This window comes from Perca flavescens, unplaced genomic scaffold, assembly GCF_004354835.1.
Source record: "Perca flavescens isolate YP-PL-M2 unplaced genomic scaffold, PFLA_1.0 EPR50_1.1_unplaced_scaf_70, whole genome shotgun sequence".
NCBI lineage: Eukaryota > Metazoa > Chordata > Actinopteri > Perciformes > Percidae > Perca > Perca flavescens.
Window position 1 is genome coordinate 15,001 of NW_021166725.1, and position 12,498 is coordinate 27,498.

Below are 12,498 nucleotides of genomic sequence, written 5' to 3' on the forward strand. Positions count from 1 at the left end.
CGTGATGCTGTGTCTTTAATGGCAGCACCGATCCAGTCCTGTACGTGTGGCCATTTACAGTCAGCGAATGTGTAACATAAATGATGCTACTCATTGTGAAATCAGTGTGCAGGGCTGATTTAAGTCCCTCCAGTATAACAGCAGCTTTCTTTAAAGCACCAATGTTCACAGGAAAGGCATTGTCAACATTGTATTTTTTACAAAATGGGTCACCAAGCTTGAAATTGTACATTTGTTGAACCTGATGTTTATAAGCAAGAGTTTTGGCAATATTTTTGAAATTGCATACCACATGCGCTTGCCTTTTCATTGGATTATGCTTTGACTCAAATCTCATACACCACAAGTGAGAAAGAGGTCCAAACAAACACAGCATTCTTGGATAGTGTATCATAAAATGGTGCTTCGGAATTAGATTTCGGCAAAACAACTTCTTGTAAAGCGTATGGTGATCTATGATGAGCTGCTTAAGAAACACAGCAAGCCCAACACTGACAACAGGTGCAAAGATAATGCTGCAGATTTCCCTCAACAAAATGAACAGATGCCAAAACTGGTCTTCTCTATTAATGAAATCTCCCACTAAAAATGGTAAAACTTGCAAGAGACACCACATTTGGGAGGCAGTTTGCCTGACAGCATTTTCAGAAGATCTCAAATTGATAATGGCACTTGGTTTGTTTTTCTCATTCATGTAACCATAGTCAAAACCAGCAATCCTGTGATTAAGTTGCTCTAATGTGAAAAGCTTCTCTTCATAAATGAAGTGGCGCAACAACAGCTTCACTTCCAAAGGAGCCACACCCTCCAGTACACTCATGCATTATGTCCACACATGTATTTTCTGTTACATGGAAATATTGCAGACTGTTCAAACAAGAGTTCCCTTTAACACCAGTTGAGCTTGGATCACAGAACCTTACATGTTGCTCATAGTTCTCCCTGTTACGTTTTTTCGACATTGTCTTCATCAAACACTGACTGTATTTCCTGCTTATCGATCAAACAAAACTGGCAACATTTGTTTGCAGAAAAGCTTTCCACATAACCACACAATGAATGTATTGCCAAATTATCTGCTGTCAAAATTGAAAGTGTTCCATGCAGCTTTTGAGTTTGTCCATTAACTTCAACTTCTATACCAGAGTTTTCAAGGACTCTGATGTCCTCAAGAAGTGGCTCTAGTATCTTACCAAGCCCATATTTCTCCCTGTCGATTGAATTAAATAACACACATAAGTGAATGTGAGCTAGGGATGAATTGCATTCTGGGGGTAAATTCCGTAGAGTGAAGTATACAGCACCCACTTTATGGATTTTTGTTTTGGAGCCCAGAGGATTTGTTGTCTCAACATCATCATAATACAACTGAATTTGCAGGGATTCTGGATAAAGTTGGAATAGTGGATGAGTAGAGAATTGACACCCGTCACTATAGTCTCGCATCATGTTGTCATTCCTTTTCTTGCTTTTTAAGTAGACATTTTGCAATTTGTCATTACTAAATAGAAATTTGATTGTTTCAAGTATTGGTACATACTGACAAGTGTCTGGTGCCAAAACCTGCTTCATTTGTCCCTGTTTCCGTACAGTATCTGCCCTGTGACCAAGGAAAAGTTCCTTTGGCTTGACAAGATGAAATTTTTCTGAAAAATGTGTATTCATTTTAAAAGGAGTGTCTATGTCATCAAACATTTGTTTGGCACTTTCAAACTGTTCCATTAATGGTAGCACAAGTTCATGGTCATGTGGTACATCCAGATTATTGAACACTGATGAAACCGAATTTTGTAATGTAGCTACAGTTGTTTCCACAAGTTCTTTAACACAAGTTACAGTTCTTGTTACATCCATTAATGTTACATTTGATCCAGCATACATTTTTGCCACAAATGAGGCTGCACTGTCACTTGAAGAAAGAAGTTTAAACCCCTCAGAAGGCTCAGCTATGTTTTCCTCTAGAGTTGTTGTGTCGATGGTCCCTGTGGAGTCAGTAAATGTTGGGAAGGTCTGAAGAGAAGGTTCAGCAACTGTGGTACTTCCTATCTGGTGCTCTCTAGAAAGGTGCTTGGTAAATGAATTAATGCTGTGGTATGTCCTTGGACAACCATCTTGGCTGCAAGTAAGTGTGAACTCCAATCCCTCTGACAATGCATGTATTTCACGAAGGTGCCACATCAGTTTCTTTATCTGTGTGAATCTTGACGGACATTTTGGACAACTGTACATTTTGGTGGGATCTAATTAATAGACTTGACTTTTGAAATGAGCTCCAATACCTTTGCTCTCCTGTTTGTTGACATGGGTAAGTCGTAAATGTACTCGACGAATGAGAACACAGAGCTGAGCGGGGCTGGGTAGGCCAGGTTGCATACCCAGTAGAGCTTGAAGAGCTTGTCCACAGCACATGCCAGGCCTTCATCCAAGGGAATAGCAATCTTGTCAGACTTGCCCACAATGACATACTGCTGTGACCCTCCCCTTAGATGACCAATGCAGACTAGTTGTGGCTGTGTGCTCTGTGCTGGATCCTGGGATGTATTGTAGAGGGAGGCAATGGTACTTCCTGCCTAAAATTAGAATATAGAAATAAGTAAAGTTAAGTTCAGCACATGTCGCAAACTAGCTCCTTATAATTAGTTTTGTACATGTTAATATTTTATTAGTGTGCATGCTGACACAGCATTGTCTGTCTCTCTGCTTTTTTCCATCTTTCTTGGAAATATTAATGCAAATAATTTCTTCTTTAAAAGGAACAATGTTTAGATATAGATGATCTATTGGCAGAAATGGAAATATTCACAACTATGTTTTGATTCAATTTAATGCTTTTAAGAACTCAAGATATTCAATAACCAAATATGAATAATCCATTTTTTTCTTATTTAAGCATAGCAGGTAAGTATAAAGTAAGTAAGTATGTGGTCCTGTGCAGCGGTAGATTTTATGTAGGAATATGGTTATTAGAGTGAGTTAGGCTAATCTAAATTTTGCTAACAGGTAAGTGCAAGTATAAAGTCTGTATTAGGTTCAGTGGTAAGTTTAAAGATTTTACATTAAAGAAAAGATTACCCCTGCACATTTAACTCCATGCCACATATGTTTTATGACATTGTTGTCAATAAACTTAAATGGCTTTTTCCAAACTGCTTTCTGATAGCCTTGCACCTACATAATGTGCATATAACTCTCCTTAAAGGAACACACCGACTTATTGGGACTTTATCTTATTCACCGTAACCCAAGTCGATACAGACCCTTCTCATCTCAGTGCGTGCTGTAACGCTGTCGGACGTCTCCAGCGGCATCAGGCCATCACATAACATGCAGGTGAATGGTTCCACCTAACCTACTGCTCCCAATAAGTGACAAAATAACACCAACATGTTCCTATTTACATGTTGTGATTTATAGAGTCACAGCGTGTACAAAAAACAACGTACCATGAGACACAGCCATCTTCTAACTGTAAACAAACCGGGAACTATATTCATTCTGCTGCTTGGGCGGAGTGAGACAGGCTTGCTGCAAAGCAAATCACTCCGCCCAAGCCTAGAGCGCCCTCTCGCGGCTGTAGGTAATGTTTTCAGTATGAATTAACATTTAAAAACATGTTAAATTATATATATTTTGATATATAAGTCGCACCTGACTATAAGTCGCAGGACCAGCCAAAGTAGGAAAAAAAGTGCGACTTATAGTCCGGAAAACACGGTACTTGTTTATAATTGCTTTTAATCTACATGTACACATAAGTTTGATTGCTGCATTCCGGTTTAAGCAAGGGGTACAAAAAGACACCTACCAGTGTTGGTATATCCAAGAAGCGTGGATACTCTTGCAAGATTTCCTCCATGGTGGGGGAATGTTTGGATATCCACGATCTGCGCCAGGTGAATGTTTTCTGCATCGCTGATTTGATTGAGGACATGTTTTCTGCAGAAGGCCTCAGCCTTTTCATCAGGTTGATGAACTCTCTGACTTCGCTGCCGTCCCCTTCATCCTGCACAGAACTTGACATCTCTTCAACATCTCGGCACCTCTTGTGTCTACTGTAACGCCGCTGGCCTTCCTCTAGCTTCCGGCGGATATTGCGAAGTCTCATCTCCAAAAACCCAGAGTGTGATGCTGGATCGAAGAAATGCCCCTGAGATTTAAGATGGGAAAAAGACATATCAAATAATTTTCGGACCGGAATGGAAATTTCAAAACGGAAAATACTGGCTTTAGCATTGTTGTCAGAAAAGAAAGTATTTCAACCTAGCATGTTTCCTTAATATCTGATGACATATTGTGGTCATTTTATGATTTAAAGGAATACGCCACCGTTTGATGAAATAGGGTTATTCACCGTCTCCTCTATATTTAAATGCATTTTTGTCTCGGTGCATGCATTGTCTTAGTCCAGCGGCACCGCTGCTAGCTTAGCTTAGCGTAATGAATGGAATCTATAGTGACCGTGTAGCATGTCGCGAGTAAAAGTGACCCCAACAACAACATCAACAAAACCTCATTACTTCTTGTGGCCTGCGTGTTCAAATAAAAATAGCAATACAGATTAAGACTAGATGATTTCCTAGGCAGATATTGACTGGGACTATATTTGGTGGAAGTAGACTACAGCGAAGCACTGCTCCTCGGGCACAGAGATATCGGCAGCGCACAGGGCTCTGCGGCCGGCGTAAAGTCACTGTTTCTGGGTTAGTGGACGGGCAGTGGCCCGCCGAGCCCCGCAGAGCTCAGTCAGGGCAGCGGCGTTTGGTTGTCCACTAACCCAGAAACAGTGACTTTATGCAGGCTGCAGAGCCCTGTGCGCTGCCGATATCTCTGTGCAGCCTAAAACAGTAATCGAGCAGCAGAAAGAAAGTTTGGAGTGAGAGAGAAACTTGTGAGGGACTGGAGAAAAGGTAACTCTTACTGCAATATAGAAAACAAAGAAAGCTAATCGGCTTATCGCGATTCAATGTGCTTGTCACGGTGCAGTTACGTCTCCACGCCCTGGTAGTTGTTCTGTGTGCTATTGTGTAGTTGACAGATGAAAAAAGGCTGTTTTTGGTCTTGGATTTTGTGAAATTAATTTCTAAATAAATGCGACTTATAGTCCAGTGCGACTTATATATGTTTTTTTCCTCTTCATGACGCATTTTTTGACTGATGCGACTTATACTCCGGAGCGACTTATAGTCTGGAAAATACGGTACATATTGCTCCTTTAAATAATTATTACAGTTACAGAATATCATTGAATGGAAGTAGAACTGATCATCCAATGTGTTTTATAACATTCTTGATTATTTCCCTGTTTCAATATTTAAGCATTGCACACCCATAGCTAGCTCTACCCACTTTTCAACTAAGCAACTTTATACTCACAAAGCCTTCTCCTCTGCCATCAATTTGGACTTTAAGCGATGGGAAGATGGTGATGATGTTCTTTGCAAGAACCACCTTTTCAATAGTGGACGGATAACTAGTGGAACAAACAAACAAACAGACAACAACTCATGAGACCTTTTTTCTCTTCTTTTAAAAATGACATGACAAGTCCTTACTGTCAAATGTGTGATGAAAAAGCAACTGTTAACAAAAAAATGTGCCCTGTATCAAGCAAATGAGAATGTCTGTATACTTTATCCCCCCATTGTAATGTATACACTTACGACATTCACAATTACATTCAATGCACATATGCTGTACATTTTTAAAATAGTCCAATCATGACAAGTGGGCTTATTCGTATAACCATTCTTATAAGATACAAAAATAATATATAGTTCATGTTCATATACTGTACTTACAATCCATGCTTCTCCACTAAGTCAGAGATGCAAACTTTAATGAGTTTCATTCGGGTTTTCTCTGTAACAATGGCCTTAGTTTGGAGTTCATCAAATATTTCTGGAACTTGCATTTCAAGCAGAGGCCTCAGACCAGCCTGCTGATCCGGCTCCTGTGTAGGCTGAACAGATAATTAAGAGCAGAGCAGAAAGTTAAGACTCTCTGTCTTCTCTGTAGTCTGTCTGACTCTTCTGAAACACAATTTGACTAGCTATACACATGATCCAAAATAAATTATGGTAAAAATGTACCTGCGTTTGACAGACTTCTCTTGGGACAGTTTGAAGATGGGATGCTTCTGAAAAGTGCACTTGGAATCTGTCAAGGTTATTATCTGCACACTACTGTCAACATCAGTAAACTCTTGGAAATCTGTGTTAAATTTTAAAATCCGGTCAAGGACAAATCCCAATTCACTTGTTTTTTCCAGAAGCTCTGTTGTGCTTTGGACACTGTAAATTTTTCTTTTCAATTCATTTCCATTCTTAAAAGTAGTTGCAAGAACTTTCACAGATTCCTGCGGCCCATGTCTCCCTTCCTGCAAAAATGAAAAAAAATTAAAGTACAAATCTAATTGATTGTGATATTGATAATTGTACTAATTGCAAAGTCAAATGTGATTAAATATATAAGATTCGCAGCCTCTGATTCGCCATTTAAGGGAAATGTAACTTACATTTCACTCCACGGTTTTCTGCACTGCACCTCTTAGGATACTGTTGTGATATCATGTTAGACATTTTAGGTTAACCATTAAAGCTGAAACCCATTTCACATTTGTGAAAGCTTTATTGTATTTATGAAAATGAAAAAACTGAGATTTCACTGCTTTTATCACATTGCCCATATTGGACCAGGTCCAGAATCAAAACCATGATAGTGCCGATTTGACAAGTCTAGGTATAGTGGACCTGGTCCAATCTGGACAGGTGAAAAAAGCTGTGAAATCGGACTAGTCAGACCCTCATTCACTCTCTCTCTCTCACTCACTCACACACACACACACACACACACACACACACACACACAAGACACAGATGCAGATGCACGCGCCTTTACACACACACAGACACAAATGCACACGCACACAAAGAGACAGATGCGCACACACACACACACACACACACACACACACACACACACATATACGTTAAATATGGTCTAACGTTACTTGTGTGGGGGGGCAGTAACCTCCCCCCCCCTTTAATTTTCATAAATAAACAGCTTTAATGCTTTACTTAAAATTTCTAACATGATTTCACAACAGTAAGAGGAGCAGAAAAGCGAGGAGCGGTCTTGAGCTCAGAGGCTACAAATCTGTCACCGTCTAATTATTGACGTTTTTCGACCGTTGGTACTCCGATCCCCGTTTACCAGATTTCATGCCGACTTAACAGAAGCAAAGCACTGTCTTACTAAAATGTCTTAAAATTAGTTATACATGGTGTCATTTTTGGTAATTAGCCGGGTAAAAATAAACTTCAAAATCCCAATGGAAGTTTGGTATCGCCAGTCATTAGACGGCCCCTGAATAAGACTAACGTTTATCTTTTTATGATTTAACGTTAGTTGGCAGATTATATAGCTATCGTCACTGTGTCCACGTTCGGACACCACTTGCTGCTATTGGCCATATCCGGACACTTCCGACGTCACGCGCTTTCCGGTCTTTTCGCGGTACTTTGAATTTTCAATCGCCCAAAAATGTAAGTATAATTGATTTATACCCATCAAACAATCTATGTATGAAATTTCGTATATGTACACGGACATTTACATGTCTATTTAGTATATGAAAGTGACTTTGATGAGGGAAAGTAGTAAAAACGCTTGGGCGACGCTCGGGCGGCGATCTTTCGCTCTACAAAGTTTATTATTTTTACTGTACTGCTGATATGATTTAGCGTTAGCATGAGTATGCATTTTTTTGCTAGCTTTAACACGACTCTGTCTAGGCAGTACGCTTGTCCATAAGCCCAGCAACATCACGTTTATTCATGTATTAGCTAACTATCATCTAACTGCATCTGTGTGAGAGAGAGGGGATATTGTGTTAAAAGCCAGTAGTGGCTCTTGCTATTGGTAAATGTGGTTATAACGTTATAGCTAGATTAACCTCCAATATAATGCATTTATAAGCTAGCTAGGTTGACAAAAATGTAATGTGTTTTGGATCTCAACGTTTGTAACTTAGCAACTCTTGTGTGGTTTATGTGCTTGGCTGAAAAGATAAAGAAAGTGAGTCAGAAAAGAATAAGGAATAAGAGAGACAGAAGCAGAGAAGATAAAAAAGAGGAACAGTAGAAAACAAGGTAGGCAGTGTGTGTGTGTGTGTGTGTCTCTCTCTCTGTGTGTGTGTGAGTGTGTGTGTGTGTGTGTGTGAGTGTGAGAGAATTGTATTTCCTTTACAGGAGCATCAAGCCCAAAGAAAAAGTGGATATAGAAATTGCCACTTTGGTTGAAGGTAAGTATTTTTGTGTCTATGTGATGTGGCAATTTATAGATTTTGTCAACCTTATTATTAAACAAGACATGACATGCCTAACCTAATTTTGAATTTTAATGTATTTCTAAAAAGAATGTATGTGCATTTGCAGATGCCCAACATCAGGCAGATGAGGAAGAGGGAGAGGAAGACCAAAAAATGGACCCAAGAGGCAATGGACCAGGCCAAGCAGGAGGTGGAAGCAGGCAGGCTCTCTCTACGGCAGGCAGCCATGAGGTTTGGGGTCCCTAAGTCCAGCCTGAGTGACCGAGTCAGCGGAAGAGTGGCCTCCGATTTTTCCATCTGTCGGAGGTCACTCCTCACCCATGCAGACGAAGACTCCCTGGTGGAGTACTGTCTGTACTCTGCTCTGCATGGGTTTCCGCTGACAAAGCCTCAGGTCCTGGCCCACGCTCTGGCCATCTACAACCTCCGCCACCAGGATGCGCAGAGGACCGCGCTTGGCCAGACGTGGTGGATAAACTTCAGGGAACGGCAAAAAGATCGCCTAACATCCAGGACCCCAGACTTCATTGACCGTGGGAGGGCATCCTGTGCTAAGAGGGGGCCCATAGAAGACTATTTCCGGCTCCTCACCACCACCCTGGAGGAGCATGTGCTGAGGGAGAAACCCCGTCAGATTTATAACTGTGACGAGACGGGGTTTCAGCTGGAAACCAACAGACGGCAAGTCATCGTGCCCCGGGGGACCAAGCATGCATACAGGCAGGCCCAGGGAACAAGGGAGCACATCACTGTCCTGGCCTGCCTGAACGCGGCTGGGGAGGATATCCCCCCATTTATCATCTACAAGGGGGGATATCCAGGGGGCCCCTACAATAAAGTAGGAGTTCCCAATGCCCTCTACGGGAAGTCGCAGGCAGGGTACATAGACAGTGAGCTGTTCAGGAAGTGGTTTGTCGGGCACTTCCTGAAGTTTGCCACCCAGGAGCGCCCGCTGCTGCTGTTAATGGACGGCCACATGTCCCACCTGGATCCAGAGCTTGTCCGGACGGCACAGAGGGAGGGGGTCATTCTCCTTTGCCTGCCACCACATACGTCTCACATCCTTCAGCCACTGGATGTGAGTTTCTTCGGACCCTTGAAGGCAGATTTCTCTGGTGTTACAGGAGATCTGTCGGCAGTGAACCACTCCTTCATGGTTTCCAAGAAGGAGTTTTCAAGGGTCTTAAGGGACTCATACCAGAGGGTGAAGGATCGGGGGCTTGTGGTGGCTGGGTTTAGGAAGAGTGGCCTTTACCCTCTGGACCCGATGGCCATTGACTGGTCACGGGTCATGCCGTCCGGGCGTGGGACCTCCTCACCACTTCCACCAACCCCATCGGCATCTTCCTGGGCTGGGCCTGATGTTACCCACCCCATAACACCCTCACCCCCACCACAGAGTCCACCTACCCACCCCATAACACCCCCCCCCCCACCACAGAGTCCACCTACCCACCCCATAACACCCCCCCCCCCCACCACAGAGTCCACCTACCCACCCCATAATACCCCCACCCCAAAGTCAACCAGCCCCTATCCTTCATCCCCAGAATCCACCAGCCAATCCCTACCTCACCCATCCCCTGGTAACATCAGGCCGGATAACAGTAGATCTGGCCCACCTCCTGGCCGAAATAAACTACAACAAAAGCACTGGCAAGGTCAGGAGGAATATCACCAAGGCCAGGATACTGACAGCCCAGGAGATGTCCGACACCATCGAGGAGGTGGAGGACCGTGCTGCAAGGCAGGAGGCCCAAGCTCTGGCCAGAAGAGACCGAGAGCAGCAGCGGGCCAGAGACACCAGCCCGGCAGCCACTTCCTCTACCCTGCCTAGCGGCTCCCGCCCCAGCCGCAGAAGAACTTGGCCCCTCGGGCTGCACCAGCAACCAGCTCCGGCATTTCCATCGCCGGTCCCTCAGCACCCTCTGCCCCTCTTGTGCCTCCCACGGTTCCCAGCTGCCTGCCACCAGCGGCAGACCATCCCGGACGAGCCTGCCTGCAGAGGGACACCACCACCCTCCATCTCCTGGTCAGCAAATTATATCAATCAGTCAAAATACTTGTATTAAACCTTGTTATAATAATAAAATATTATTATTCTTTTAGAGCCTTCCACATCGGTGCAGGATTGGGCCGCCGAGGGTCCACTTCTTCCTCTCCCTCCCACTGTAAATACTTAATATAATCTGTTAAAAACAAGCAAGATTTATATTTATGTTAGTGACATTAGCCATGGTGAAAAGTAAACAAAACATTTTTATTTATACAGCAAAAAGAACCAGCTCCTCCTCCTCCCTGTCTGTTGGGCCCACGACATCCACCGGTAGTGTACTCAATGTTAACGGTCTTTGCATGCCAATTATTATTATTATATTATATATATTCTTAAAACACTTTTCTTTTTGTGAGTAGGTCACACCGCTGCAAAGAGGAGACTGGAGCCGACAGTCTGGCGGTGTGGCGGTGCAGGGAACCCGAACCTCCAGAGGCTCCAGAGGGATTGGTGTCGTGGGTCCAGTGTGACAACTGCCACAAGTGGTTTCACACCACTTGTGTCAGCTGGGAGGAGGATGAGCTGAACAATAATGAATTTTGGTGTTTTTGGTGCTCAGATGTTTAATTTATTTGTATTTATTTATTTATTTATTTATTTATTTTAAATGTTTTGTCTGTTTTTATTGTTATTAAATATAATTTTTGAACAATTATGAACACTTTTTTTTTACTATAAATCTTAGTATAATAGTATTTTATTGCATGCATATATATATATATATATATATATATATATATATATAAAAAAATGTGTATGTTGCTTATTTTCATGCAATAGTTGTAAGATATCGAAAATGAGAATTGGTAATTTAACAAAACATCCAGTAGGTGGTGCTATAGGCTAAAAATGGAAGTTAAGATGCTTTTATTGCACAATTCAGAGTTGTCATTTTATTGTGAAGGACGGAAGTATCATCCCGGAAGTTTTGACAGCACTGCAGCAACTTAATACCTCCGAAAACCCAGCAGCGGCCATTGTTTACAGTTAGGAGATAGGGGTGTCCGGTTATGGCCAAGGGTAGCGTACCGCTAATTCAGCGGTGTTCGCGGACTTTAGCCAACTCTTATAAAGTAAAACCTTAAGTAAATTGTTAAAACAATATACCGTTAGAAAGGTGACAACTTACACTTTAGTTTAACACCATTAAATTAACTGAAAACATTAATAGATCATTTATATTCCTATCATAACAGATATTGTGATAGAACGTTAGCCAATAAGTGTCCGAACGTGGACACAGTGACGCTACATGGCAAATTTACCTTTACATTTTGGTTCGATGACAAGTCTCCAGCTTTAGCTATATTCCCAGTTGAGATTACTGTACCATTTAAGGCAAAAATAAAACCGATATGAGAGCCAAGTATGAAGGCTCCGGTAACGTTCAGGAATAACGGGTAATAACGTTAACGTTCGGTAACCGTCAGTTAACTTCCAGCAACCGACCTAAGACGTTAAATACTGTGGCTACAGATTATTAAAGTTACAGCACTGATATTTTGATTTTAAATTAATGTACGATAGTTGCGGCTAGCTAGCTAATGTGATGTTAACTAATGTTAGCTAGCTAGATCTAACGGCTCTAAATTCTTTAAACCCTGACATTGCCAGATAACTCAAAAAATATCGTATTTGTCAGATGATCACCAACTTCCAGACGCTTCGAAAACGTCGAGATATTTGCATTATGTTAAGATAAAATAGTGCTTACCGTGGAGTTTGGAGTCTCGATCCTAACCCTTCTCCTTGGAGAGGACTGTGGCAGTTTTCTTTAGCGACTCACTGTGGCGCGAATATGGATGACCGCGAAAAAAGGATGACGCTGTTGCTGGGCAGAATTCAGATTCACTGTCCAACACATCAACTGTGTTAAGCCTTTTTACACATTATTTACACATGTTTTACACTATTATGTAGAAATCCACACACAATGTGTTAAATGTGTAACAACACGTTTTTGTGTGTCATTTTTTAACACATCTCTTCTAAGAGTGCAGCTAAAGACAATCACAGCTAAAGACAACCATCTCACAGCTAAAGACAATCATCTCACAGCTAAAGACAATCACATCTAAAGACAATCATCTCACAGCTAAAGACAATCACAGCT

At 42.0% G+C, this 12,498-nt stretch overlaps 1 protein-coding gene and 2 long non-coding RNA genes across 3 annotated transcripts; 2 read left to right on the forward strand and 1 right to left on the reverse strand.

The window, feature by feature from the left end:
- Window positions 1-5,316: 5,316 nt before the first annotated feature.
- Window positions 5,317-6,168, reverse strand: LOC114552134 (uncharacterized). Its single transcript, XR_003692134.1, has 3 exons — window positions 6,090-6,168; window positions 5,799-5,959; window positions 5,317-5,470 (listed from the first exon to the last, which is right to left on the reverse strand). It is a non-coding gene; the product is annotated as an uncharacterized LOC114552134 (long non-coding RNA).
- Window positions 6,169-8,172: 2,004 nt separating this feature from the next.
- Window positions 8,173-10,166, forward strand: LOC114552133 (uncharacterized). Its single transcript, XM_028572777.1, has 2 exons — window positions 8,173-8,302; window positions 8,436-10,166. The coding sequence occupies exon 2, from the start codon at window positions 8,436-8,438 to the stop codon at window positions 10,164-10,166; it is 1,731 nt and encodes a 576-aa protein (XP_028428578.1). The 5' UTR covers window positions 8,173-8,302.
- Window positions 10,167-10,451: 285 nt separating this feature from the next.
- On the forward strand, window positions 10,452-10,794 carry LOC114552132 (uncharacterized). Its single transcript, XR_003692133.1, has 3 exons — window positions 10,452-10,500; window positions 10,602-10,655; window positions 10,745-10,794. It is a non-coding gene; the product is annotated as an uncharacterized LOC114552132 (long non-coding RNA).
- The last annotated feature ends 1,704 nt before the right edge of the window (window positions 10,795-12,498 follow it).

What these genes read in the sequence shown, in the direction of transcription:
- LOC114552133 (XM_028572777.1), top strand. Translation starts at nt 8,436, where the DNA reads ATGCCCAACATCAGGCAGATGAGGAAGAGGGAGAGGAAGACCAAAAAA.